This window comes from Hakea prostrata, chromosome 8 (genome assembly GCF_041222555.1).
Source record: "Hakea prostrata isolate BN-2017 chromosome 8, UWA_Hpros_2, whole genome shotgun sequence".
NCBI lineage: Eukaryota > Viridiplantae > Streptophyta > Magnoliopsida > Proteales > Proteaceae > Hakea > Hakea prostrata.
In genome coordinates, this window is record NC_142607.1 from 4,085,584 (window position 1) to 4,112,525 (window position 26,942).

Sequence of the window (26,942 nt, forward strand, 5' to 3'; positions counted from 1 at the left end):
TCCAAAGTGGTGAAGGCATCCTGAGATATTTCCAAGAGAGGAGGGGCACGCTTTGGAAAGTACCACGAGATCAGAAAAGGCTAAGTAAGCGAGCTTGGTTGCTCTACATTCAGAAAATGGAGAGATGAGCTACTGGTCTGTTTAGGTCTGGAGCCACCTAAAGAGCACTTCCATGACCAAAGTGAAAATGTAGGGGGAAAGCAGACATCCTTGGCGAATGCTAACTGAGGTGGGAAGTGAACTGCAAGGCTGCCACTAATAAGGACTGAGAAGTTAGCAGTGGTAATGCAGGCCCGGATCCAGTGCACAAGTTTTGGGGGAATCCGATCTCAAACAAGACCATACAGACGAGTCCCACCTCACCAAGTCAAAAGCCTTGTGAAGATCTATTTTCAGGAGGGCTGAGGGGGGATGGGTCTTCCTTTCAAAACCTCTAACCAATTCATGACATAGGAGAGAATGTTATCAGTGATGCTTCTACCAGGGATGAAATCATGAAAGCTGATTGGTTTGCGCTAACCAACAAGCCAACCACAGCCTAGAGTCTTCTGGATAGGATCTTTGCAATGAACTTGTAAACAAGGTTGCAGAGAGCAACCGGTCTAAAGTCAAGCAAAGTGTCAACTCCATTCTTCAGGATGAGAGAAAGAAAGGTGTGATTAATGCTCTTGATTTGATTTGGGTTAAGGACAATTTTTTACTGCATGAATCAGATCATTCTTCAAAATGTCCCAGCAAGCTAAGAAGAAGCCAAGGCTGAATTCATCTGGGCCTGGAGCACCTGAGAGCTTGAGGGAGCGGATGGTTGAGACTCCTTTGTAGAGATAGATTGAAGGGTGGACAGGAACTCTGAGGAGATGAACTTATTAGTCAAGAAGTCAGGAAGCCTCCCTTGGCCTGTTATGTCTCAGTTGAAGAAGTCTTTAAAGAAGTTAGCTGCCATGTCTCTGATAGCTTGAGCTCCTTGCACCAGGGTGCTATCAGGCTTTTTAAGAGCTAGATCCAGCTGTGATTTTGCCTAGTTTCAAAATTCCACGGAAATATGCTGAACTAGAGTCCCCCAATTCCAACCATTTGATTAAGAATTCCTACTTAAGAAAATTTTCCTTTTTGGCAAGGGCCACCAAAAGATCCTGAGAGGAAGCCTTTTCTTCTTCTGCAAGGCTAATATTTGAGGGATCAGTTCGTAAGAAAAGTGGGAGGGAGAGAGCTTCACCTTGCAGTCTAACACCCTCTGGGAGATGTTGCCAAAGGAGTTGGAATTCCAAATCTGAAAGACATTCCTCATGTTTTCAACAAGGGCAATACAGGAAGCAGAGAAGCACTGCACCAGCTTTCCCAAGCTTCTTTCACTCTTTGGAGGTAGGTGGGGGTGTCTGGACAACATACCAAAATACTAGAAGGATTTAGGCCCAACAGGAATATACTGTTCAACAAGAGGGGATATGGGAGAGTGGTCTGAGATTCCAGCTTCCTCAAATGTGGCATGGGTGGAGGGAAAAGCAAAGAATCAATTTTCATTTCCCAGAACTGCCAGTTTGCACTGGACATGATTGGGGCCAGTTCTCTTGTTGTTCCAGGTAAATTTGAGGCTGGACCATCTGATATTCGCAATTCCCAAGTCCTCTAAGCAGGAAATGAAATCATCAATGGCATCTATGTCTAGTGTTTTCTGTGACCAAAGCACACCACATGGAAGTCCCTTCCTATCCCCCACAGATTGTGCACGGCCTAAGTGCTTGAATGTCAAAGAGTGTCCTAGAGAGGACATCTTGTAGTGGCTTTGTCCATGGCATAAACAGCAGTGAAGGGGACCTGAAGCTTCCATTGCTGTCAGAGACACAGAAATGCATGAGCTGAGCAGTGGCTGAAAGGACTTGGATCTTAACTTTTGCTGGGTCCCAGAGGATCCAAAATTTGTTGATGTGGTGATGACCATAGTTGGCCTGGAGTTGCCAGCCTGGAGCAAAAGCCATGGCAATATAGGAAGCTTTGTTTTCTTTGATGTTGGTCCCAAGGATAGAGAAAAGAGCGGGTGCAACTTGATGAGGTTATGGACAGCAGCATTTTTTGAGGGGGAATTTAAACCCCTGGTTTTCCAAAGGATGCCTTTGGACATGGCAGCATGAGGTTGCTGACAGCAATAGGAGCTAGTGGTAGGCTCACAGGGGATGTTGTGCCCTTGCCTAGAGTATGAGCAAAAGACAAAACTCATATGATATTGGCTGATTTGAACTTCCTGGAACAACTGGCATTGCTGCTAGTTGAGGGTGAAGGGGTCCGGTGAGTGGTGTGTATGGAAGACCCAACTGGGCTAGGATCAAATGAAAGGCTTAAGCAGGCTGGACTGGGAGCATGGAGAAAAGAGGAAGGGTGGGATATTGGAGCAGACTTGGTCCAAAATGGGCTAAGCCAGGCAAGGAAATGTTTGGGAAGGGGGTTTGGCTCACGAGTGGTTCAACTGAATGGGTCAGTTGAGTCAAAGGGGTGGACTGCAGGGTATGGGTCAAAGGGCTCAAATAGGGAAAGTCAATGGGACCCCCCCCATCTAGTAAAAAGGGAAGTTTGGTGTTTTTAGCATTATGTGTAGGGGGTTTCCAAAGTTTTAAAGTGCAAGGGGAGATGTTGATTGGTTCATTCATTACTCATTTGCAATGAGGTGGTAATCTAATACTTTTCGGTGAATGGTTATTTTAATTTGTCAGGTGATTGAATTCATTGTATGGATACTCTTGGAGTGACTCAATGGGTGGCAAAGAGATGTAAGGGTTTTCTCTAATGGAGCAAGGGGTTCAAAGGCATAAGGTCGAACCACTACTACATTCTGTTTGTGATTGTTGTGCCTTAGATCCCGCAATTCATGGCACTAAACCAGAAAATTGGTAAACCACTAGTCCCTTGGGCCCCCTTGGTCTGGTTCAAAAGCCATATCCCCCCCCCCACTCTCTTACCCTTTGGAGAGCTCTTAACCTTGCCCTTCCAACCCAATCATTTATCATTACCCGCCACATCCCTGCTAACCCCAACTGCATCCTTTTTTGGAACGATACCGAGGACCTTGACCACCTTTTTTTCTCCTGCCCCTTCTCCCGCCCTATATGGAGCTTAGCCCTTGCTTCCATTTGGCCTAGATTGAGACGTTCCTTTGGTTTTGCTCGAGATTGGAATTGGATATTGAGAAACTTCTCTGGCTTCTTGATTTACGACATTGTGGGTAAGCTCATTTTTGCCGCTATCGTTCATCATGTTTGGTGGGAATGGAACATGAGAAGATGGGATTTAGAATGCCATATATTTTTATGTTTCTTCTAGGATTACATCTATCCCCCATCCCCCAGTTATTGACTCTCTGAGGAATAAGTTGATTGTTAGTTCCTAGAATCTAGCCTCCTCTTTCCAGTCGCCCTCTTGACTGGCGGCTGCCCCCCCTCTTTTATATTCTCTCTCTCCCCCTGTTGTCTCTTTGCTTCTTGTTAGCTCCGTTTTTTAATATAATTATTTATTCATCCAAAAAAAAAACATTTGAGGTACTTTCACCAAAAGGGGAGGTTTCAGCAGATGGAAAAGTGGCATCAGGAAGGATAATGAGAGCGGGGGCTTCGTCAGCAGCATGTCCAATGGCAGTGTCTTTGTCAGGAGACAGGAGCATATCTCGTTTGTCTTGCTGTCTTTGACAATTTTTTAGCAATGCCATGCACAGTGTTTCTCCTCCTAAAATGGGACTTCTGTTGATTTATCCTCAGGTTTATCTGGCAGTGTCACAACAAAGATCTTCCTTGAGAAGCAATTTCATTTTCAAGTTCTTTAGTTGCAGTGGGTGGTGGAGCAGCACTCTCTCACTGGGTGTTCTCCTTTTGGTTACTTACGATTGCACGGTAATGGTGGCGAAATTTCTTGCAGGCTAGGCAGCGAGATGGCTTGCAGTAGAGTTGGATTCGTTGGGAGAAACAATGACATTCTTCCTCCTTAATGGTAATTGTTGAGGAAGGGGAGACTCCACCGGTACTTCCACACATATTCTGGTGAAGGTGAGCCTATCCTTGTGCAGAGTTCTAGCATCAGAGAATAGGGGAGTCCCAAAGGTGGATTCAATGATGCTTAAACCTTCAGCGAACCAAAAATGGAGTCATAAACCACGGAGAGTGACCCAGAGGGAAAGGGAGGAATTATTCTCCTTGTTGAGTTTAACATGTAGATGTCATTGTCAAAGAAATGGTGGTCTCTTACCCACAAACCAGGGGCTACCTTCGAGTGTCCTTCTTTTGTCATTCATGACTGCAAATTTAAATAGGAAGAAGCAATTGTTGAGCAAAACGAATTCCAGAGGTGCTGATAGTTTCCATTGTTTAATTAGGGAGCTCTTAACAATCGGAAATGGGAGTCTGGAGCTGAAGAAGTGGCCAACTTGACAACAATTCCTGCAGAGACTTCATTGTCCAGAGTACCTGGTGAACAGAAGGGTCACCTTCTGCCCACCAAAACGGGGGAGGGGATTCAGGCGATGAACAACTCCATCCTGAGTGGGCTGGAGAGAGGAGGAGAAAAGGAAGGCCCAGGGTGCTGAGGTAGGCAAGGGTGCCAGTGGTGGTGAGGTGGATGGAGCAGAGGCTGGGAGTGAAGTGGTTGGAGGAGTGGAAGATGGCAGAAGAGAGGTTATCGGAGGCAGGGCAGGAGCAGGATTTGGGCAGGGTGGTGGGGGGGAGATTGACAGGAGTAATGTCATCGTCCTCAATTGTTCTCAGCTGACTCTACAAATCATTCAGGAATTTGTGTTGTTATTTACTTGAAGCAGTGCAGAAAAATTTTAGTATTTCACCCTATATATATATATATATATGATGAGCTTTTTGTGATTGACAACCCACAGATAAATTTGGGGGTCAGCACAGATGTTCTACCACTTGGAAAAGCAACATGACAATGCTTATCATTAGATATCATATAAATTCCTGGGGGAAAGCACCCTAACTGAGCATCTTTACTAGATGATTAGTGTGAGGTAAGATAAGGTAAAGACATAATAATTCATTGCCCTATTATCAAGGTTCACTCCAAATTAAATCACCAGAACCAGGTTACATAAACACTACAGAAGATGGCCACATCTTCTGCCTAAGAGGTCAGAAACTAAACAAGAAATACTAAAGAAGTTCCACAACTATAGAAAGCCTTGAATACACTAACCCATGCAAAATCATCAAAATGTATCTATTAATCAAATGTTAATGCTCTATACCTGCATCCCTCCCTTAAATGAAAATGAGCCACGCTGACCCTTCCTTTTCACTGGCATATTTTTTCTTCCCCCATTTTCTTCCCTTCTACCAGAAAATTTAGACCAAATTGCTCCAACTATTATTGAACCATACCTGATAAGAAATCCGTTACTATAAAAATATATAAAAAGCTTGCAACAACGAAATTTAGCCGCATAAGATACTTGTGAATAATTATTTTTAAGTTTCTGCAAAATGATCACAACCTCAAACAGTAGCAGGCCTTAACTGGATAAGAGGAGGAAAAATGTACTGTAGGAACAATGCAATAACTATGATTATAAGGAAATCAATACCAATGCTGGAGGAAAGAAAAACAGATGAGGGTTCCAACGACCAATGTTCCATTACCCTGAATTTCTATCTTCACGTCACTACAACCACCATGTGGAACTGTAGCACCCAAAACTTGGTCACATGTTGCCGACATCTAGCCACTGCCTGAATTTCAGGAATCTAATGTCTACTTGCATCATTAGAGTGCCCTTGAGAATTACATGGGAAAAAAGGGGAACTCAGTCTAATAGAGGCGGCCAAAAACCCAAGAAGGAGCCCCACAAAGCAGGGTCTGACAACAACTTAATCTAGAAAACTTTAATCAAAAAGATTTTGAAAAAACAAATGCAAAATAATCCAAACCAACCTAAGATGCAAGGCATGGGCGTGTAATATTCCATAATTACATGAAAGGAGATCAGTGAAAATAAAATTTTCAAATTTCTGACTGTAGAAACAGGTCGTCAACCTGCAAGGGACTTACTTCCTCTCTAAATTCCATAGCTCTGGAAATGCATGGCGTATCTGTTAAAAGAAAAGAGAAAATAACTACTTTATTAAACCATAAATATCAAGTCTAAGAACCCAGACAATTGTAACATGTAAAACGTTATATGGTTAGATGGGTGCCATCTAGGAAATCAGATGAAGCAAAAAAATTCAGAATGGATCATCCAAATGTTTGGCTATTAATAGTAAAACCGTTTGGATGCTCAAGAAAATTTAAGTAGAGCCTCAACCCTCAAGAGGCTTCAAAGAGTAACCTTGGGATCAGATGGTTAAAAACCATACTGAGTTTTTAAATGTTTGAATCTCATCATAAATAGGTCCTGGTCCTTCAAACATCTGACACATGTAATGTTATTGGGGGCCCCAATCCTATGTACAGGTCCTGTATCCCCCATATTTGAAATATTCCCTTAATGAAAGAATATCAAGCGACAATGTTAAAAAAGGAATAAATGAAAGACGACATTTTCACAGTATATTCAGGGAGAAGAAATAACAAAAACGATGAAAGTCACAGAAATGAGAAGAACTGTATCATAAAAATGTCTATACAGCATTATTTTTGTTTTATTCTTGACCTACACATTAAGATGAAACAGCACAGTATCACAAGCTCCACATCTGACTTTTTTGTAAATTCTTTATTACAATTAAAGGTGGTGCCGAGCCTCATAGAGCAAAGATTGGCAACAAAATATGAAGAAATTACTCACAGATAGTGACTCAGGATCCCCGGCACTTGACCCCGCAACAAAAGGGTCGATAAGATAGTCAACAACCTTATACACAAAGGAACAACTGTTAATAGAAGCATTTGAAACTGCCAAATCTGGGGGACCAAAATCCAAGAAATTGGACCCAGCTGCAAGCATAATCACGCCAGCAAGCACATAAGAAAAAAAGATTCTGTGTTTAGAGAATATTAAGAACCAAAGAAATATTAACCGTATCCTAAGAGAAACAAATTGTCACAAGAAATACCAATAAAGAACTAAATACCTCCTGGCCAAAATGGCGCTGAAAGAACTCTCCCACACTGCAGACAAAGGAATGGTCACATCAAATCTCCAGGTCCCGAATTGGGAAGATCTCTCCCCATCTTACAAACAGAAATAAACAATATATTTTTGTGGGTTGACAGGTATCCATCACTTTTTCTGGTCATCGGTGGAAAAATCTATTTAAAATCACCACAAGGATTAAAAGGAAAATGGAATCCTTGAAGTCTAGGTTCTTACTCCCGAGGAAGAAGTCACCATTCTAATCTGGCTATCAACGAAAGGATCCATCATAGATGCACACTTACACAAGCTCACATGTAATGGAAAGTTAACCGATACATGGTTGGCCTTTCTAGGCATTGACTTATCCAAACAAATTGAATTATTGGAAGCTCTAAATTCTAGAGCCAGAGGTTACTCTACTCGATACCCCTCAGAGAGATTTTTTTAGAACCCCATGATTACCAAAGGAATAAAAAATGAATAGGAAATTACTCAATTACAATCATCACAAAAGACAAAACTGGCCCTTTTCCTTTTCCTTTTGTCTCATCTACCTTTTACAAGTACAGTTGGATTTGCCAAGTATATGCACAATGTATTGTGCCAACAGTTGATAAATTTAACGTTAATTTGATCCAGAAGCATATAAAATTTTTTGCTACATTTAGTTTGGATTAAAGTAACACCATCAGTAAGTGCACAGACATGACGCAAAAGTTTTAACATTTAAAATAATAAACATCACAAGAAGTAGGATAAAAATTGTAGGCAGGTTGGAGTAGGTACCTTTCACATGAATTTTCATCAGAGACCTTGGAGAAGTTACTCTTCTTCGAGGAATCTTTCCATAAAAATGGCTCCAAAATTATCTGAAGCTGAAAACATGAAGACAGAATTATCAAAGACATAATTACGATATTGTAATGCCACTATTTGTTCTCTGTGTAAATACAGGATATACATAGAACAGCATGCAAGTTGCATGCATGTTGTGTCATGGACTCAGGACATTTTTCTTTTCTTTTTTTATCTTTTAGATTCTTAAGGCATGGGCCTTGGCACAATGGACAATGGACCACAGTAGTAGCCTGAGGTCAAGGCATTGAAACAGTTCCTCAGCATAAATTGCTGGGGCAATGTTGCGTAGGAAAATTGCCCCCATGGAATCTTTATCTGCTTGAGTAGAAGCCTTCAGCACAGGGTTTGCCCCTTATGTTTTAGATTCTTAAAGAATATTTTGTAATAATTAAGTCATATTCCTCTATCAAATATCTTAATAAACACATGTTACACTGAAATTAACCCCTAAAAATATGCACAAAATGACCAAGTACTATCTAATCTAGTTAATATGACTTGATTATCTGAGGAAGAAAAATGAGGAAATAAATCAGTTCCAGTTTAGGAGCTACTCTGGTGAATGGATCTTAAAGGATCTGGGCAGTACAGTTGCTTCCAATATGTTTCAGGGGACAAACCTTTGACTGTGCAGAAAGGAACTTGGTCTTGATCAGTGAAATAGGATCTGCAGGAATCTGATGTGCAAAATCAAGCAGAACTAAAAATCAAAGATGGAAATGCAGATATGGGGGAGCAAAATGGAAAAAAAGAACAAAACTTAGGAAACAGTGTATTAACTGAATATCAATATACACTAGGCAAAAGGCACAGGACATATATGTAACAAATAACTCACAAGTTCCGGTCTTCCATTTCTTACAATGTACCGCTTGTTCTGTGAAATTGGCTGCAACATTTCAAGAGAGTTATCAGTAAAAGAAACAACTTATAAGGATGGGAACCACACGAAACCATAATCCACATTAGGGTATAGGATTTGTTCCTCACTTCTTTTCCTCCTCTCTTTTTCTACATTATTAGTCATTTTCCTAGTTCTGGAATTGTTTTATGGTATCAAGGCAGGTTTTGCTTGGGAGTTGCTCCCATAAGTGATAAGCTTTGAGAAAGTCGTTTGAGGTGGCACGGCCACGTTCAACAAAAACCTATAAATGTCTCTATACTGAGAAGTGATATAATCCAGATTGAAGGAACTAGAAGAGCTAGGGACAGACCAAAGATAACCTTAAGAGAAGTGGTGAGAAAGGATATGCATAGCTTAGGCCTTGTATCTAGCATGGCCTCAAATAGAACTGATTGGAAGGCAAGAGTCCATGTTGCCGACCCCATTTAGTTCAAACAAGGCTTGTATCAGGGCAGGTTTGATCATTGTTTGCAATCTTCTCCAACACTGTTTTGAGTGAATACATAGATTTCTCTCATGTGGCTGCAGCCACCTTTTGCTGCAAGTTTTTACAGTGATAGGAGACCAGGAGTGTTTTGATGAATTTGATTGGGAAATTCAAGACCTAGATCATATCATGGTTCAAAAAACTTGGTGTCCAAACCCATCTTGGTAGGCCAAAAAACAAATTGGACTCAGATCTCACATTGGTGCAATTTTCCTTTTTGGAATTTGATTGATGATTTCATTGGGTTTTTAACCTAGTTTGGGTCTGAAACTTGGTCCAAAGCATATTTTGGTCCTTTAAAACACAATGGCACTATCATATTTCGTAAAAACCAAGTCCAAGTTGGAGTTTCTTTGGAACATAGGTTGTATGTTACAATGTCACAAAAAAACCGAACTCTATATATAATTTAGTTATAACCAATACCATTGATGTAAAACATTTAAGCTAGCATTACAAATGTAAATACATCAACCTTAGACCTCATCAACTCCTATTTCATCCAAAACATATCACTTGAGTCAATTCTTGCTTTCACAGTCTACTTATAATATCAAATACTAAGTCGAGATCCCGACAAGTACAAATGGTTATTAATAATATTTGTGCAATCCCGTGAGTTCTTTGTCGAAGAAAATGAGCATGGAAGTACATTTCACCAGTTCTGGAGCTCATCACCGGAAGCACCAAAACCAATTTAGATAACGCAACTTTATTGCTTGGTTTGCAAGGTCTCAACCAAGTATGTGTAATCCCCCTAACTGTTTTGTGATCCTTACCTCAAAGTTGACAAAGAAATGAGCCAATTCCAAGATCTTGATTTATGGTTCATATCAGTGGCAAATTACTGATCTTTGGCTATACAAAAAATACTTCCTGTAAAGTCCTTTTCATGGGATCATAAGATCATCTACATAGGGTAAGTTGATTTTTTGTCCTGATGCCAACAATTTCATGGTTCTGTTGGCTGAATCAATTCTACCTATTATTTTCAATCATACCATCAATTTTATTTTAATTTTTTTAGCATTGGTAGTCCCTCAAGTAAATAAGGTCGCTCCCCCTCGGATAATGATCAGACGCTTTAATCCATAGCAGCACTACACCCTTTGGTGCTGGTGGCTCTGCTTTGAAGGTTTTCTAGCAACATCAATAGTTGCCACTAAAAAAGACTATTGGTTGAGTTCTATTAGGAGTTTAATTCTATTAGAAATTTTAGTTCATGTGATTTTCTATTTCATGTTATCCATGTAAGGGTATTTATGTAACAGTGTTCTTTCCAATTTGGATTTATGCCGCGAAGATCTAAAACGGAGGCTATTTACCCAATCAGGAGACTTATGGAAAGGCATAGAGAATTCCAAATCTAGATCAGCGATTCCAAATCTGGTCCTCCTCCCTGGTGAAGCAGCAAGATAAGCGACTACGTCTTCTCCGGACTGCAACACAAGGTTTGGTTCTGCGTCTCTGACTCCCATATCTTAATCGTCTTCATCCTTCTGCTGGATTCTATCATACTGAAATAGAAGCGAGGAAGCTTTCATCGTCTTCATCTTCTCGGTCACCCGTGAAGCAGCAGTGACAAAGTGTCAAATCTCGGCATCTGAACTCTGCCTCCGACCTCTCCACAGCCTCCGTCTCTACATCTCTCCTCCTCCTTCTCTCTGTTGTTGTTGCGTTGAGTGACTCAGGAGGCGGAGAGACACAAGTCACTTCTTGTATCTCTCCGCCCCCTTCCCTTCCCGCTTTCTGATTCTCCTTTCTCTCTATATTTCTCATTCTCTCAATCTCATCTACTTCCTGATTTTATGTTGTTTCTCATCTCCTCTATACCCTGATTCTCCTCTCTTTCCCTCTGCTTCTTCTCCTCTTTATCTCATCTCCTCCCTGTTTCCTACCATTGCTTCCATTTTCTCCCCTCTCCTCCCTACCATCTCCTTTGTCTGGGAAAAAAAATTTTGAGATTGGACGTTTTAGGGTTCCGTATATGGTCGTTGATGATTTCTATTTTCAGTGGTCTCTCTAGTTTTGGGGAAAGCCTTGAGGGCCACTGTTGCCAATCTCCCAAGTTCTATTTCGTTCCCAGTTATGGTCTCATCTCCTTCCTCTTCTCTCCTTCTCCCTCCCCATTCTGCTTCTGGTTTCAGCTTCCTCGTCGAGGGTTCTTGTCCTTAATGGCTCTTCTGGCGTGGGGGAAGCCCTAAGGGCCATTATAGCTATTTTCTCCGAATCGAGCTCATTCTCAGATCCAGATGTTTCTCCTCCCTATGTTTATCCTTCTCTTGGCCCTCTCTCCATCCTGTATCATGGTTTCATTCTGTTCGTCAAGGGTACCAGCCTCTGATGGTCTCTCTAGCTTTGGGGGAAGCCAAAAGGGCCATCATTACTGAACTCTCCGAACTTCTCCAACCCTGATATATTCTCTTCTTATCATCTCTCTTGTGTTGATTCCAGCCCTTTTCTTCCCTTTGCTACTCCTTCTCTTCCCTTCCTGTTTTTGGGATTCGCTCCAATTTGTCAAGGGTCTTGCCATTGATGGATTCTCTAGCTTTGGGGAAAAGCCATGAGGGCTCTCGATATTAATTATTTTGGAGTCTAATCTATTCTTCGCTCTTTATCTCTTTTTTGTGTTGCTACCTACCCTTGCAAATGTGATACTGCTGCGTAGGTCTATGTGCAAAGTATGTCTATGGATCTCTTGTGCTATGTAACAAGTCTGCTATTGTTATTGCCCTTAAATTGTTGATTGGCTCATTGTCTCAACCTTGAGCCTCTTTGCTTGTGTATCTATTTGTTGTAATTGTTGCTAGTTGCTTGGCCCATTGCCTCTTAGGTTGCTTGTTAGTTGAGGCACTATTCTCACTCTATCGCTTGCTTGTCGCTTGTGCTATTGTATTTACTTCTTTTGGTAACGAATTATTTAATCATCCAAAAAAAAAACTTTAAGCCCATATCTATTTGCACTTGTAATGGATGAATTAACCAAAGACATTCAAGATGAGGTTCCCTGGTGTGGATGAATTAACCGAAGACATTCAAGACGAGGTCCCCGGGTGTATGTTTTTTGCTAATGATATTGTGTTGACTGATGAGACTCAAGTGAGGATTAATACCAAATTAGAATCATGGAGAGCAGCTTTGGAATCAAAAGGCTTTAAACTAAGTAGAACGAAGACAGAATATCTAGTCTGTAACTTTCGTCATGATCGGGCAGATGATGAGGTGGTGATCCTTGACGATAAGAAGATTCCTCACAATGATTGTTTTAGGTACCTAGGTTCAATCATAAATAAAAGAGGTGATATAGAGGATGATGCCTCCCAAAGAATTAAAATAGGGTGGATGAAGTGGAGAGGTGCGTCCGGGGTCTTGTGTGATCTACGTATTCCATTGAAGCTTAAAGGAAAATTTTATAGGACCATTGTTCGACCAGCTATGATGTATGGTGCAAACTGCAAAGTGTTGGGCTATTAAAAAGAATCATATAGATAGACACAATATAGCTGAAATGAGTATGCTAAGATGGATGAGTGGCAAAACTAGGAAGGATAAGATAAGGAATGACCATATTAGAGTTGGTTTGGGAGTTGCTCCCATAAATGATAACCTTCGAGAAAGTCGTTTGAGGTGGCACGGCCACGTTCAACGGAGACCTATAAATGCCCCTATACGGAGAAGTGATATGATCCAGATTGATGGGACTAGAAGAGCTAGGGGTAGAGCTAAGATATCCTTAAGAGAAGTAGTGAGAAAGGATATGCATAGCTTAGGCCTTGTATCTAGCATCGGCCTCAAACAGAACTGATTAGAAGGCATGAATCCATGTAGCCAGTTGGGACAAGGCTTATTGTTGTTGTTGTTGTTGTTGTTGTTGTTGTTGTTGTTGTTGTTTGTTCTTTTCACTTCATTATAAATAAAGGGCTTGAAATCACATTGATCCATTCAAGCCATTCTACCACAATCGGCCTTCTAAACATGGCATCAAAGCCAAAAGTAGATTAGGGAAGGAAAAAAAATCAATTCTCTCTCTCGATCTCCCTCTCTCTTTTCTTTCGCTGTTGCTAATGCCACATACTACACCTCCACCATCTCTGCAAGCATCCTCCTCCGCCATCACCTATTCTACTACTACACCATCTCCGCCATCACCTAACCTTCCATCCACTTATTACCCATCGCTGCGACCAGACTGGCAACCAGACCTGATATCGGCAACCGTCGATCCCAACATTCCTACAACCATCAATCGAGGAACCATCGATCTAGCAACCATTCTAGCAACCAGAACTATAACACCAAAGGATAAAAAAGGGGAGGAAAGAGAAACCCCATCGACCCTACTTCCGCCTTCCTCTTCCATCCGCATTCCCTTTTTTTTTTTAATCTTTGAAACGATACTTTAAAACGATCATCTATTAAACCCCATCAAACCTAACACATTAAATCCATTCACCCAATTGACCTCTGATTTCTCCTTTTGAACCAATACCCAAAAAAAAATGATGATCCTTACCTTGTGAATCTTATAAATCCCTAGATTTATTTCGGGTGGTTTGGCTATCCAATTATGCGATGTTTCAGTTGTTTCGAAAGGGTGAAGATTGAAGAATAGCAGACAGGTTTTAGAAAACATGGCAACCATTGATGGTACTACTGCTCCCACTAACTTCGAACATTATCCCACTTTTCCTTTACTTTTGGTGAGATTTAATGGAACAAATTATTTTATCTGGTCTAGATCTGCATACCTAACTATTGCTGAAAGAGGACTTGTTGGATACATTACAGGCACCACCATCAAGCCTACTACCACAAGTGTTTCTCAGGATAAATGGATCTCGAATAACTCTCTTATTATGTTGTTCCTTTTGAATTCCATGAATCCAAATATTGCCCGTAGATACCTATTACTTGATACTGCAGCCTAGATCTAAAAGGCTACTACAGAAACATATGAACAATTAGGAAATGATGCACAAGTTTATGAGCTACGGAAGAAACTTCATAAGACTACCTAAAAGAACTGATTGTGGCCTAATATTATGCTAAGTTGCGATGTCTTTGGCAGAAGTTGGGTCATTATAGGGATTATCAACCCACTAATCCGGATGATGTGGCTACTTATAGAAAGCACATTGATAAGATTCGGGTATATGACTTCTTGGTTGGTTTGAATGTGGAGTATGATTATATCAAGGTATAAGTATTGAGTCGTTCTCCCTTTCCTACACTAGAACAGTCATATGCCCTTGTTTAGTGCAAGGAAAGCTGTCGATTAGCCATGCTTCATGCTTCTATTTGGAGAAATCAGCCTTACAGTCTGTTCGTACCAAATCTGATTCAACCAAGGAGATTGTCAAGTTGAGCACTATCACAAACCATATCATACCAAGGCAAACTGTTGGAAGCTTCATGGGAAGCCTGCTGATTTTGAGCCGAAAAGGGAACAAAGAAGGGGAAAACCAAAGGCCAATCTTTCTGAAACTGTTCTCACAATACCCTCTGCAAACATTGGTGTTTCAAAGGAAGAATTAGCTACTTTGCGACGTATTCTCCAATCTTCTACTGCTGGTGCAGCCTCTACTACTACCTCCTCCACTACCAACTCCTACCTTGCTACTTCAGGTAAAATTTTTATAGGCTTCCATGTTTCTTCGATTTCTACTCCTTGGATCATTGATACAAAAGTCACAGATCATATGACAGGTTCATCCTCTTTTTTCTTACATTATTCTCCAAATTTTGGGAAAGATAAAGTTCGAATTGCTTATGGCTCTTGTTCTTTCTAAGGATCATTCAGCTTTCTCCATCACTTTCTTTGTCTGAAGTTTTGCATGTTCCTTCCTTATTTACTAATTTGCTTTCAATCAGTAGTTTTACACATAACTTGAATTGTAAAGTGACATTTTTTCCATCCTATTGCGTCTTTCAAGATCTAGTAACGGGGAAGGAGATTGGATGTGGTAGACTAGACAATGAACTTTATCTGCTAGAGCCCATTGGAGGATCTACTTATGTTTTGGTTGTATCTTCTCATTTGGTCTATTCGGTAATGTTAAACCTTCATCAGTGGCATTGTAGGCTTGGTCAACCCCTCTAAGAACTCTTAAGAAAATATTTTCTGATTTATTTTCTTGTTGTTATAAGGACAATTTTTTTTGTGAAGCCTGCATTTTTGCGAAGTAGACTCATTCTACTTATTTAGCTTCTCTTCATAGTAGAAAATCTATTCTTTTTGTGTTAATTCATACTAATGTATAGGGCCCCTACCAACGTTTGTCTATTACTACCCATGGATACTTTGTTACTTTTATTCATTGTCACTCTCATTTTACGTGGATTTATCTTTTAAAACAAAAAAAAAAAAAAAAGGTTTTTCGATGTTTTCATAATTTTCATGATATGATTAAAGCTCAGTTCAATGCCACTGTGAAGATCCTTCGCAATGACAATAGCACAAAGTATATTGATGGGAAATTTTAGAGATATCTCTCTAACTCTGGCATAATACATCAAACCAATTACATTGATACAACTACGCAAAATGGGATTGACGAAAGGAAAAACCGGCATCTATTAGAGATAGTCCGTTCTATTATTATTGCTATGAATGTCCCTGACCAATACTAAAGTGATAAATTGTTGGAGGAAGGTGCTGGAAAAGTGTGAGTTTTCGCCATTCCAAATTCCTTAAAGTAAGCAGGCTTTACTGCGTCCTGCACATGAATGGTGCATGAAGGTTGTACCCACAGTCTCTTACCTTATGAATACGATGTCCAGTAAGATTTTTTTGGATGAATAAATAATTATATTAAAGAGAAAGAGGAAAACAACCAAGGTTTTTAATCAGAAGACCGAAAAGAAGAATTGAGACCCCAGGAGACAACAATAAGCCTGTTCCTTGGGGTATCATCAACAAAGGGGTGGGGGATAGCTGACAGTCTAAAAGAGACATCGAAAAAGATGGCATTCCAAATCAAATTAATAAAGCAAGATTTGGAAGTCCATCTACGAAGATTGCGCTCCCACCAAAGATGATGGATCAAGGCACAAAACACTAGCTTTCCGATCCAATCGCAAATGGAAGATCCTGAAAAGTGTCTCAAAATCCAAGACCAATCTCGCTGAAACCCAAGGGAACGCCTCGAACGTGGCCAAATGGTAGAAATGGCTTTTCCCCAGATTGATCTAGAGAAAGGGCAAATGAAGAAGAGATGCTCAAGGTTTTCCGTTCCAGACCAACAGAGGATGCAATTCGGGTTGACATGTATGCGGCGCCCAATGAGGAAGGATTGGGTAGGGAGGGCAATGTTTAGGGCTCTCCAAAGGGTAAGGGAGTGACGTGGGATGTGGTTTTTTAACCAAACCAAGGGGGGCTAGGGGGTTTTGGGTTGTGGGGTCTAAGAAGGTTCTAGGCCGAAGAGGTGGAGAAGGACTTGGTGGGAGAAGGGAGCCAAATGGTGATGTCGCAGGGGGAACTGGAGAGGGGAGGAAGTTCCATACCTGTGTGAGAATGGGAAGAGGAGGAGGGATCCAGGATCCATTGGAGATGAAGGTTGATAAAGGGGTGGATTTGGGGATGCGGGCATCATAGACTGTGCGGGGGCATAATGAGATTCTCCAAGAAGACTCTTCCTTTGTTATTTCTCCAAAAAAGTTTTTGGTTGTGTGTGTAATGCCAAAATCACAGCCCACCAAAACAAGTTGGCTCCCCACAACCTAATCTACATATTTCTGGGGTATTCTACTACTCGAAAGGGGTATAAATGTTATCATCTACCTACCAAGAAAACCATTATGTCCATAGTATAAATTTTTAATGAGTCTTGCCTTACTATACTCCTCTCCAGGGGGACGGTCCTAGAGGAGATGTGTTCTTTCCAACTCTGGACCTTCCCTACCACACACATAAACTGTCACACACCACCACAGTACAACTTAGGAGCTCAAGAAGAGTTTGACCAAGGGGAGACTTCAACCCGTATACCGAATGACTTTAATTCTCCCCACTCCGTTTTTTGAACCATGTGAAGAATCTAGTAAGGGAGAGACCACTCCTGTGAGGCACACTATTGAGGTCTTTCAAAACAATATTAACTAGAATAAGGAGCTGAAGACTTATTAGAGGAAGAATTACAATCGCCAAAGCAAGTGAAGAAAGGTGACATGTTACCACTTCAGTCCCTTACTCCAGAATCAGTTTCTACTATTCCCCTTGAGATATCTTTTTCTAATCTTCCTATTGTTGTTAGAATAGGAGTTAGATCTTGTACAAAGCATCTCATAGCTAAATATGTTTTTTATGACTCTTTGTCTAGCTCTTATCGTACTTTTATATCCTCCCTATCATCTATTTATGTTCCTAAAAGTTTGGAAGAAGCCTATGCTGATAAGAGATGGAAGGCAGCTATGGTAGAGGAAACGCAGGCAATGAAGAAAAATTATACTAAGGAGTTAGTTACACTTCCTTCAGAAGAAAAGAAAAAACACCCGTGGGCAATAAATGGGTGTTAGTGGTTAAACGGAATATGGATGGATCGGTCAACAGGTTGAAGAATAGGCAAGTTGCAAAGGGGTTTACCCATATCTATGGGATTGATTATCAGGAGACTTTTGCCCCTGTTGCGAAAACTAAACACTGTCAAAGTTTTGTTGTCTATGGCTGTGAACAAAGACTGGAACCTGCACCAATTGGATGTGAAGAATGCCTTCTTGCATGAGGAGTTGGAGGAGGAAGTATATATGAAAATCACAAATGATTTCTCTGATGACAATATTACAGGGAAAGTTTGTCAATTAAAGAGGTCAATTTATAGGTTGAAACAACCTCCTAGATGCTGGTTTGGACGCCTCCAGAAAGTAATGACCTCTACTAGGTACAAGCAAAGCAATGTTGATCATACACTGTTTGTCAAGATGTTAGGAACCAATATCACACTTCTCATTGTTTATGTGAACGATATTGTCATCACAAGGAATGATGGTGAGGAAATACAAAGGTTGAAGGACTTTCTTAGCAAAGAACTTTAGATTAGAGATCTAGGAAGTTACCGGCACTTCCTAAGAAGTGAGGTGACTCGATTAACGAAGGGTTTATACCTATCCCAGAGGAAGTATGTTCTCAATTTATTATCAGAAGTGGGAATGTTGGGGTGTAAAGCAGTTAATACCCCTATTAAGGCTGGAACTAAACTTAACGAGAAAAATGGAGAACTAGTGGACAAAAGAAGATATCAAAGGCTAGTAAGAAAGTTTATTTACTTATCCCACACGAGGCCAGACATTAATTATGCCATAGAAATAGTAAGTCAATTCATGTATAATCCATATTCAACTCAAATAAAGGTTATAACTAGAATACTACAGTATGTGAAGGAAGCTCCTAGAAAAGGAATACTTTAGTCACTCACTGATAATCTAAGGGTAAAAGCTTAAACTGATATAGACTAGGCTGGGTCTCCTGACAAGAAGTCAATTTCAAGTTACTATACTTTTGTTGGAGGCAATCTAGTTACTTAGAGGAGTAAGAAACAAAATGTGGTAGCTTTATCCAAAACTATAGTTCATGGAGTTTGTGAGTTACTATGGTTGAAAGGTTCGCTAGAAGATATTGGATTTGAATTCCAAACTCTATGATGTTGTAATGTGACAATAAGGCTGCCATTAGTATTGCCAATAATCTTGTGCAACATAATCGAACTAAGCACATTGAAATTAACATATTTTTTGTCAAAGGAAAGCTAGAAGAAGGGTTGATCCGCATGCCTTTTGTGAGATCTAGAGACCAAAGTGGCAGATATTTTCACTAAGAGTTTGAAGGAAGGAGATTTCCTTCCTATTGTAGGTAAGTTGAGGCATAAATGTTAGTCATGCCCAACTTAAGGGGGAGTATTGGTTGAGTTTTATTAGGAGTTCGATTCTATTAGGAATTTTAGTTCACATAATTTTCTATTTCATGTTACCCAGGTAAGGTATTTATGCAATAGTGTTCTTTCCACTTCATTATAAATAAAGGGCTTAGGATCACACTGATCCATCAAGCCATTCTACCACAATCGGCTTTCTCAACAAAGACTACATTTGAAATGGTTCAAGATGATTATAAATTCATCACATGTTAACACGTATACCCAAAACTGTATGTAATGCCTTCAACTTCGTAAGTCACAGATGCATATTAATGGACATCCAGAACTATATGATAATATATATCTTCCAGGTCAAAATTAACTGACAATTTGTTGTTGAAAATGCTTTTCAGAGTTTGAATATAGCACGAAGCTGGTATCAACTCAACTCAGTACCAAACATTACCATATTCCAATTAACCTCTAAGATAACTACTGGATGGATCTAAACCTATAAATTTTTTATCATGAAAATATGTGGATTTACCCACAAGGCTACTAGTCCAAAAAGTTAGGGCAAGCAAAATATAGTAACACCATGAAAAAGGGCATGAAAAATACGCATTATTTGACCAAGAAGTCCAAAAAGTGAGGATAGGTAAAATATGATAACACCCATAGGAAAAGGTTTGTAGACCCATGTCCATTGTCAGCTTCACGTAACAATAGATAAATAATGGGTCATTGTATTTGCCCGCAAACTTCATAATACTAAGGATGCCCTCCGATCTTGGAATTTATCCCTTGGTAACATTTGTTCTACGGCTCTCCTCTTGTCATTCTGACCTCCTTAGAGTCCAAACTCTCCTCCAGAATGATCCCCTTAAGCCTTCTCTGGTTGATAGAGCGAAAGATCTCTCCTTTGAGCCCTTTTCCCTAGGAGCCCAAGAGGAGAGTTTCATTTGCCAAAAAGCTAGAATCAAGTGGCTTGAGCTTGAGGACTCTAACTCTGCTTTCTTTCACCATTCTCTGAAAGCCTGCCACAATTACAACTCTATTCCACTTCTCCTCTCTAACAATGGCTCTTGGATCTCTGACCCCCTTAGTATCAAAGCAAAAGTTGTATCCTTCTTCTCTGGCTTCCTTTCTCCCCCCTCCCTCCTTACCCGTACCCCCCTTCCCTCTAGTTTAATTAACAAATTCGTTGATCCCTCTTCCCTTGCTTCCCTCTGCTCTATCCCCTCCTAAGATGAGATCCTCTCTATCATCAGATCCCATAAGTCTAACCGGGCTCCTGGGCCTGATGGTTTCAGTATAGGTTTCTTTCTCGCCACATGGGATCTCATTGAGGATGACCTTGTCCATGATATCCATAGCTTCTTTTTCAACCCTTCCAGCTCTCTTCTATTGGCCAAACTTTTCTTTGGCTCATCCCCAAGAGACCGGGTGCTTGCTCCCTTTCAGAATTTCGTCCCATCTCCCTTTGTAACCTTCTTTGCAAGTTCATCTCTAAGGTCCTAGTGAATCAGCTTAAATTGGTCCTACCCACTCATGTGAGTGCTAACCAATCTGCTTTCATCTCCGGCCGTAGCATCGCAGATAATATTCTTCTCTGTGTTGAAATTGTTCACGGCTTTGATAGAGCTTCCCATTCTCCTGCTACACTCATAAAGGTGGACCTCCATAAAGCCTTCGACTCAAGCTGTTAGGATTTTATTAGTGATGTCCTCTCCTCTATGAACTTTCATCCCCCTTTCATCTATTGGATTGAAACTAGTATATCTTCTCCCCATTTCTCCATTATCACAAATGGTTCTCCCGCAAATTATTTTTCCTCCCGTGTAAGTATTCGACAAGGATGTTCCCTATCCCCCTACCTATTCTCCCTGACCTTGGAAGTCCTTTCTTGCATCCTCCAATCTAAAACTAACTAGCTTCTCATCTCCCTTTTCTCTAAGTGCAAGTCTCTCATAGTCACTCACCTTGCTTTTGTTAATGACCTCATGATCTTCTCTAAAGCTGATCACTCTTCAATTTCTTCCATCATTTCCTCCCTTAACCTTTTTGAATCCCTTTCTAATCTCCGTGTCAGTCTCAACAAGTCTACCCTCTTCCTCTCTGGATTTTCTAATGTGATGTGCACCACCCTTCTTCAATTAGCGGGATTTAAGTCTAGCTCCTTCCCAGTTGTTTACCTTGGTCTCCCGCTCATCCTTGGTAGACTTACTAGAAACCACTGCACCCCCATGCTCGACCATATTTGTAAGAAACTTCAACTTTGGAAGGGCAAGCTCCTTTCCTTTGCTGGTTGAGTGGTGCTCATTTGTTCTGTTCTCCAATCGTCCTACCTCTACTGGTGTGGTATTTTCTCCGTCCCCTATTCCACCATTTATGCCATGGAATCCCTTTTCTGTGGTTTCCTTTAGAAGGGTTAGGAAACCTCTTGCTTCCTTCACCCCATTAGTTGGTTAAGTACTTGTCCCAAATCGGAAGGGGGTTTGGGCTTCCGCCGTATTCAGGATGTCAACTCGGCTAGTCTCTTGAAATTTATTTTTGGAAGGTTGCCTCCAAGCATGACTGCATTTGGGTCAACTGGGTTTATTCTCACCTACTAAAATCTGATTCCATTTGGACCGCTCCTCTCCCTACAAACCCTTATTAGGTTTGGAGGAAAATCCTCTTCCTGAGACCATGCACCCTACCTGCCATTGCAACCTATATCTCCTCTGGCTCCTCCACTTCTTTTTGGCTTGGTCAGTGGCATCCGATGGGTATCCTTTACACTTTCCTCGGCCCTCGTGCAGTCTATGAGTCTCATATTCCCAATACCACCCCTATCTCCACTTTCATTATTAATGGCTCTTGGGGGGCCCTCCCCCACCCTAGTCTCACACCAAGTTTGGGTTTCTCTCCCTCCCATCCATGTCTCCCCCCATTACCTCACAGTTTGGCTTCCCTCTTCTTCCAAACAATTCTCCATTTCCTCTGCTTGGAACCTTCTTCGTTCCCCCTCCCCCATGCCCCTTGGCCGTCGCTTTGGTTTAAAGGCCACATCCCCCGCCACTCTCTAACCCTCTGGAGAGCCCTCAAACTTACTCTCTCCACCCAATCTTTTCTTATTAGCCACCACATTCCGGTGTCCCATAACTGCATCCTATGTTGGAATGGTTCATAGGACCTCGAACATCTTTTCTTCACTTGCCCCTTCTCCAATTCCCTATGGGGAAAAGCCCTTACTTCGATATGTCCCCGTTCAAGACTCTCCTTTGGATTTGCTCAAGATTGGTATTGGGTTTTGAGAAAATTTTCAAGTTCCACTATTTGCGACAGGGTTGAGAAGCTAGTATTCAGTGCCATTGTCCATCACCTATGGTGGGAATACAATCTTCGATATGGAACTCCAAATCCTACTCTCTATATTTGATTTGGAAAGCCATCTATGTTGACATTTCGACTAAATTACTTGCTATTCCCCACCCACCCACCCATCCCCAGTTACTGATAACCAAGGAACAGGCTCATTGTTTTTACCTGGTTTCTTAGTTCTTCCTTCCTGCCTCCTGTCTGAGGCTGCCCCCCCCCCTTCTTTTGTACATTTGGTGTTCTTTGCTTTATTTATTATTAAATCATCCAAAAAAAAAATATAATGGGCAATACGTGTTTTCAGGCACCAAACATACTTGGTGTTGTATTCGGTTGCAATTGCATTACAATTATGCAAAACATGATGCAATGCAAATTTTCCAATTAAACATAACTTTGTAGCATAGCATAAAAAAATTCAAGAATGATTCAAGTAACTTAGTGCTTCAATTTACTTATATGGCAGCAAATGCAAAACATAAACGGTTAAAATCAACCATAAGAGTAGCTCAACACATAGCAGCAACAATAAACTGGCATAAACATAAAACCCATACAAACTGTTGCTTTGAGCGAAGCCCCAGATCATCGAGCAATTTTCTGACTTCCATCTCACTTTCTGTCTGCAAGGAAACAAAATCTCAAAATAATTAAAAGAGTACAATATAACCCAAAACTGAACTGTCAAACATTTACAGGAACTGATTAAACTCCCAAATACACATTGCATTCACCAATTGTCTACCTCTCAAGTATTCTAGTGTAAAACCCACTTTTTTTATGACTAAGAAAAAGCATTATAAGCAATTTCAGACCCAAATAAACATGGTGACTCTAACGCACTAACCATTGTGTTTGCACCTTCATCCCATATTAACCCATTATGAGAAACACTTCTCAGTTTTCCACCAGCTCTTTCTTGAGCTTCAAATACCTTGACATCCAAGCCATGTGATTTCAAACTGAATGCTGCTGCAAGCCCACTAAGAAAATGACAATATGATGTCAGACCCACGGCATATCAGGGGGAAAATTTTCAGAATCCTGAATGCTGCAGCAAGCCCACTGAAATAATTCATATCGTGTAAATACTATTAAGCACCACTGTGTAGGACATTAGTAAAAATGATACAGCAAAAGTTCAACCAGAAATAGAAAAGAAAAGCCTTCCGTTAAAGAAATAAGCAGATGCTTTAGAAGCGTACTCAACTACTCAAGAACATGCTGACTGAATTCTTATCAAACAGTCTAAAGTTAATATAACTAAGAAAAGAAAGCCTAAATGTTTAGATGACTAAAATGAAAATTGAAAAGGAATGGCAATGCATACTAGAACAGTCACAATTAATAAGCTAACTTAGCAGAGCGACAATGCTAATTCAGATAAGGAACTAAGTTCAGTATATCAAAAAACATACCTCACACCGGCACCAACCACAGCCACGGATTTAACAGGACCTAGAAACCACATTGCAGAATGTTCTATCAAACCCACAACTAAAAAGAGGACACAGCATCCGAAAGATAACGAAAGGTAAAATCCAGTATAATCAACAACAAAACATTTAAAAAGTAAGAGACAATTTATATCATGTAGTAACAATGATGAATTGGGTTTTGAGTTCTTCGAAAAAAGCGCGCTAAGTTAGCTTGTTCTACACAAGCTGAACCTCAATTTTCTACCAAAATTTTGCTCCGAATCTGTCAGAATATTAATAAATGCTGATATACTCTCTTGAATAATTAATTTTCTCATTTAAACAGCTATGAATTTCCAGTTTGAAATTGCACAATTTTAGTTTTCAAATGCAGATATTATAAGAAGGAAACAATGAGAGATGAGAGGAAGGAGAGGACTACGCTCAATTGTCTTATCTTCTTTGATCGTTGAGGTCGTCGTCGCCATTTCTTGGGGTTCTCCTACCCAGGAATTGCCTTCGAATACTAACAGATGACTTCAACTCTGTCTGGCTACAATGTAAAATGATCAAATTTTGTAACCATGGTCAACATAACAATTACCGGAAGTCACCGCCACCCGGTCGTTTGACCAGTATAAATGGTCGGCTCCGCTACGTTTCGGTCGGTAAGGTTGTGCTGAATTCTGCTCGTTCTAAAATTTATCGATCTTGGTTTGGAATATCCGAATTGTTGTTCTCCAGTTTTTTATTTTTTTATTTTTTGTGGTAACAGTTGTTCTCCAGTGGAGTACTATCATGTTTGAACCCAACAAAAAAAAATACTATCATATCACACTATATTACTATACAAAAGTAAAATCTCATATTATTTTGCCATGGAACATGATTAAAATAACATCCTGCTACGAAATAGACGCTTACAAATAAGGTTTAAAGTATCGGTATCGAGATCGTATCGGCCATGTGATTTTAAGAGACATATCGTCTTATATTGAGTATTGTATAATTCTAACTAATGTATTTTAGTGTAATTCAATTGAAGTATTGTATCGAATTAACTAATGTATTTTAGTGTAATTCAATTGAAAAACGTATCGAAATGTATCGTATCGGTTGGGTCAAAGACGGATACATACCAGCAAATATCGCATGGTATCATGGGATACTTTAAACCTTGCTTACAAAACCATGTACTCAATACCCTTTTACTGGAACTTCTCACCCCTTCATAGCCTTCCACCCCCTCCCCCAAAAAAAGGAAAAAACAAGTATGAGTCAAAAGATCCAAAGCAACAAAACTAAGTTGGTTCAGCTAGCAAATCAGCCTAAAAAGGATCATCTCCAACTCCAAAGATGATTTATGAAAGATATTCAACATGGTATTATTCTCACAAACCATTATTGAGCACCAATCAATTGCCTTATTTCTTCTCTACCAATGTGAGCAAATCGAAGATGCCCATTTGAGATTAATTTTTGACGAATTTCAACCACCAAACTACCTAATTATCTAGTTGTTTTACACATTACAAATGCTCAAATTTTAAAATAATAATAAATAAAAAAACAATAACAACAAATAAAAATAAAAAAGTCCTGGTTTTGAAAATAGATAGTTGATTATACTTTTGTTTTGTAAGATAGTTGATTATACTTAACGGTGTTAGTCGATTAGGCCCCACACCGTAATATATTGTACTAAGGGGACTCACACGTAAGAAACTCACCAAAAAAATTAAAAAGAAAGACACATCCACGAGGATTCTCCAATATCTCACCCCCTACTATACCAACAATTTATGCTTTACATAACATCAAAAATCCCTCCCAAAAAGGACAGGAGTATCTACTCCCAACACCCCCAGTCCCCCGCAAATGCCCAATTGGGAGTTGTTCTCAAATCATTCTCGCTTTAAATTTGTGTTGGCTTCTTTGTTGGGTTAGACGAATTCCTGTAGTTCCAGACTTATACTAACGCTTTAGCATACTAGAGATTCATCTTGAGGATCCAATGCCAGACCTGACTCCCTCTCCACTTGATGGATTTTCTCATCTACCCATGGCGCCAAAATTGGTTTCAGCACTGTTAAAATTTACTCTTTTTAATTCTGGTTAGATGGCACTGTTGCTATTACAAAGATATTATGCTGCTTAATCGTAACAAAAGCAGAAAGTCTTCGTGCATTTGCACATGGGATTGTACTAGTAACAAATAAATGAGCAACCAAATGAATCTTTGTATACTAGGCATTGGGATTGTAGACATGGATTAGTCATCTGCATATGATGCACACAATAAACAACATGTAGGGGTGTATATATGAGCTGTAAATGTATAGCCAAGATCTGCTCCTCAATTCATTTGTATTTCTACAGAGGATATCTGAATTTGTCCAAGGTTCACCCCTTTATGACTGATGACTATCTAGTTGACTAGTCAAACTAAGTTAATTTGCCGTAATTCCCTCTAGGTGAAGCTTGGTTGAACATACAGGGATCCATGCAAAACCTATTATAAGAAACAAACAATGAGAGCAAACAAACCATGAAAGTCAAGTAACCACCTCTGACGATCAAGTTAATCTATGAAAGCAAAATTAGAGTGAAGGATGAAAGACTAAAAACAAGGAGTGGTAGGGTTGAAATGAAAAATAATGAGCATACACTATTGTTGTAAGTTGATTTCAATTGTATTTTAGTTAATTTTGACTAAGGTAGGTAGAGGGTTTATATAAAGTAACTTGAGGTTGGACATTCATTGGATCTTCCATGTTAGCCTTGATCTTATATTCTCTTAACTTGACATGTTGGATTCCAATTGATGTAGGTCTCTGCATGATATTCAATTACTATAATTGTATAATGAATTCCCCGGGCAGTGTGTCATTCATGCTAATATGTCACCAGAGTATCTCATACAAAGCGGATATGGTGCTAAATTCTTGAGCCCTTTGCAATTATGATATTGGTGTCAAGCGAGGATGTTATTGAGAAG

General features: G+C 40.1%; 1 protein-coding gene across 1 annotated transcript in view; it reads right to left on the reverse strand.

Moving 5' to 3' along the window:
- The window catches only part of HEMG2 (Flavin containing amine oxidoreductase family), a 31,758-nt gene extending 7,136 nt beyond the window's left edge, over positions 1–24,622 (reverse strand). The window contains exons 1-11 of the mRNA XM_089164522.1: positions 24,387–24,622; positions 23,945–23,984; positions 23,374–23,509; positions 23,084–23,149; positions 8,763–8,813; positions 8,545–8,601; positions 7,853–7,941; positions 7,062–7,098; positions 6,776–6,841; positions 6,037–6,077; positions 5,237–5,369 (exon numbers count right to left, since the gene is read on the reverse strand). Coding sequence (XP_089020648.1) covers positions 5,237–5,369; positions 6,037–6,077; positions 6,776–6,841; positions 7,062–7,098; positions 7,853–7,941; positions 8,545–8,601; positions 8,763–8,813; positions 23,084–23,149; positions 23,374–23,509; positions 23,945–23,984; positions 24,387–24,432 — 762 coding nt within the window. The 5' untranslated portion in view covers positions 24,433–24,622. The remainder of the gene's footprint in view (positions 1–5,236; positions 5,370–6,036; positions 6,078–6,775; positions 6,842–7,061; positions 7,099–7,852; positions 7,942–8,544; positions 8,602–8,762; positions 8,814–23,083; positions 23,150–23,373; positions 23,510–23,944; positions 23,985–24,386) is intronic.
- Between the last annotated feature and the right edge of the window lie 2,320 nt (positions 24,623–26,942).